Here is a 3,151-nt window from a genome sequence, read left to right on the forward strand (position 1 = left end):
CCTATGTCTGTGAACAGGCAACTGTCTGGGGCAGAGATTGAGATTGATGGGCATCTCTTTCCTCTGGATAAATCACAGGTTTATTGTCTATGACACTGCTTGGAAGGAGCTCATTAATAAGGAATAATTACTGGTTTGTGGAGACCAAATGGCAAGGAGGCTTTTGAACTTATCCTGAAGCCAAGAGCTTGGGTGTAGGTTCCTGAGAGTGCACAGAGGTCTTCAAACTTGGAAGTAATGCTATGTGGAGATCTTGCTTTCTTTGGTACTGTGGCTTTAAGCCTTTTAGTTTTCATTCACAGAAAAAGACATAAGAGGATATAACCTGAAAACGAACCTGTCTGGCCATTTCCCAAGATCTGAACTACACCCATGCAGTTCTATGTAACTATGGTATAGGTCAGTACCACCTCTATCCTGCAATGTCAGGGTATCAGGTCTCTGATTACTGTATCTTTTCCTTACAAGGCTGGTTAGGAAGAAAAAGTACAAAAAAAATTTTGAACGAATTTTCTTCCATTTCCAGTAGACTCTTCCTGTGAAATAACAACCTCCACTTAGATTTAGGAAGCAGCTCTGAGGGTTTGTGTCAGGGCTGCAGGTGCCGGCTGCACACTGTGCATCTGTAGCACAGAAGTAAGATGCAGTATCTTCAGGCCAGGCAGCATTGATGGACAGGGAGCTGCTCTTGGTGGAGGTGTTCAGGGTCACTCTTAGTCTTCCACTCTGTTTCTCTTTCTCATTTGAGCGTATTAAGATTAGCATGGCAGGGTCCCTGCCTGAGTCCTGTCTGTACCACCGTAGGGTTATTATGGATGTTTTATAACTGCAGTTCACAGTGACATTTTCACCCTCCTGCATGCTCAAGGTCCAAGGATTCTCTTCTCCTTGCAGGCTGTTCACCCCTATGTAGAAACAAAGACCAGAGAATGAAGTCATTGGTTATGTTTTCAAATTGCATCTCCAGATTAATAAGAAGGCTTCATCTCTCATGTATGTTGACTATGAACTTTGCTGTCCTTGTTGCCCTCACCAGAAAACCAAACTCACTTGTCAGTTGCAGCCATAATGTCACCATTGACATTCCCAGGAGTCTATCCATTCTTTCCATTGAAGAACAGGTCACAGAAGATGCAGCTCCGGGGCTGATCAAAAGTTGGCTGGTTTCTGAGCATCTGCCTTGAAAAGTCTCAGAAGCAAGTTCAAACTCTTCCCTCCACATCCTCCCTCTTTTATGTCCCCAAACTTCTCACCTCCTCACTCCCCCCTCTGATTTAAAACCCAGGGAGTGTGAAGAAGTAGAGTCCTGACATCTGGTGGTGACCCCATCATCTTGCTAAGAGATTGTGGCCTGCACAGGTGAGTAGTATGCACAGTTGAATCTACAATGCTTTCTGTTCTCTGCCTTTATTAAATTGTTGTTAGATTTCTTCAAGCAACATGGGGAAAGGATGGCAATGACTCTATAAGTGGGGAGATGGCCTTATTTCCATCCTTAAGGGGCTAGAGCATTTCTGAAGTCTCTTTCCCTTGGTTTCCCAGGATGCAGCCAAGGAGTCCCAGAAAAGTTACAGGTGTTGGGCAACTTCTCACTATGCAGCTGCAGGATGATAGGTTTGCTTCTACTACACATTCTCCTCTTCTGTGGTTATTTCTGTTAATTTTGTTCTTTATCCTTTTCTCATCACAGGAGTGTAGAATGTTTTTCCCTGCAAGTTGCCTGAGGCCTGTCACAGTTGCAGTCTCCAAATAACATATGGGACACTATATTAATTATAAAAATGTTGGACATTTTCTTGGTTACTCTGACTTAAGTACTTAACCCATAATTGTTAATCTAAGTATTTCTCTTACCGGAGGAAAGGGTCTGACTAAATCTCTTCCCCAGAATCCTCCTTGACTGCTAGTCCCACCTATCTTGCTTCCCTATTAGCCAATGGTGCTTTATTGAACAACTGATAAGAGAGACAGATTTACAGAATGACATCTACCTTCATCTCCTCTTTTCTTTCTAAATAAAAAGGTTTTAAGTTTAACATAGTCAAATTATATATAGCATCAACAATTATCAAGTAAAAACTACAGTTACAACATTTTGTCCATTAACATTTAATAAGATTTAAAGAAAATGTTTTATCATCTACTCTGTGTGAGTCTCAAGTCTTATATGTAGATAATCTTTTATCATAACTAAGGAAAACTATGATTATAGCTATCTGTCTTCAGCTCCATCAAAGACCACAGAAAGAAAATATATAAATACTAGAATTGACAGAGACATCTTGCTACCTGGATAGTCACCAGAAGTTCTGCTTAACATTTGGACATCCTAAGTCAACCCATAGGCCACAATGTGTCTGGAAGTCTTCTCAGCCAAGCAGGAAATTTCAAACTGTCCATCTGCATTGGCAGTCTTTTATTCATTTTTCTGTGTCCTGTAGAAAGTCTGGCAGACTCTTCTGTGTAGTAGGAATCCTTCAAGAACAGTCTAAATTTAGTAGTGACTTTTTTTGTGGTTCCTGCATGTCCAGATTATACAGCAACAGTCAAACAGTATAGGCAAGAACAGTTTCTTGCCCAAATGTCTAACCTTGCCATGTTGTAAGCAAACTCCATAATGAGTCTCTTCGATGACAATCTTACTCTCAGAAGCAATTGGTGTGCCAGGAGCATATATTTCTCATTGTCAACAAAAACCCTAACCCATTTTAAATGTCATTTTCTGAAGGTCTTTGAAAGGTTTGAAGACTATATATCCATCTCAAATATATCTATGTATATCTAGAAAACCCAACTTACCTAACAATAAGTTTTGACTATTATAGGTAACTATCTATAATCTGTATTTAATTATGTATTACGTTTTAAAAGATCAGTATAACCACAATACTTAATCAAGAGGAGAAATATACATATCACAAAATTGACCTTAAATTTGTATTAATAAATGAAGTCCATTCCAAGACAAAGTATTCATTTCTATATCATATTCCCTTTTTTCCCTTCAAAAAGAGATTGGTTATGATCATTAACCAATCATAAGAAACCCCATTTAAATGAAAACAAAGATTTATAATCAATATGGGAATTTAGACATTGCTCATTCCAAACTGCTTCCTGATGATAGGGGATGCTTTCCATACCATGCGGA

General features: G+C 39.3%; 1 gene segment (V, D, J or C); it reads right to left on the reverse strand.

Moving 5' to 3' along the window:
- Window positions 1-461: 461 nt before the first annotated feature.
- Window positions 462-1,151, reverse strand: LOC121138208. The segment is given in 3 exon segments: window positions 462-469; window positions 552-905; window positions 1,051-1,151. Coding segments are annotated over 3 exon segments (423 nt in total).
- Window positions 1,152-3,151: the final 2,000 nt, after the last annotated feature.

The sequence above is a fragment of the Mesocricetus auratus genome, unplaced genomic scaffold (genome assembly GCF_017639785.1).
Source record: "Mesocricetus auratus isolate SY011 unplaced genomic scaffold, BCM_Maur_2.0 contig_10401_pilon_obj, whole genome shotgun sequence".
NCBI classification, from domain to species: Eukaryota; Metazoa; Chordata; class Mammalia; order Rodentia; family Cricetidae; genus Mesocricetus; species Mesocricetus auratus.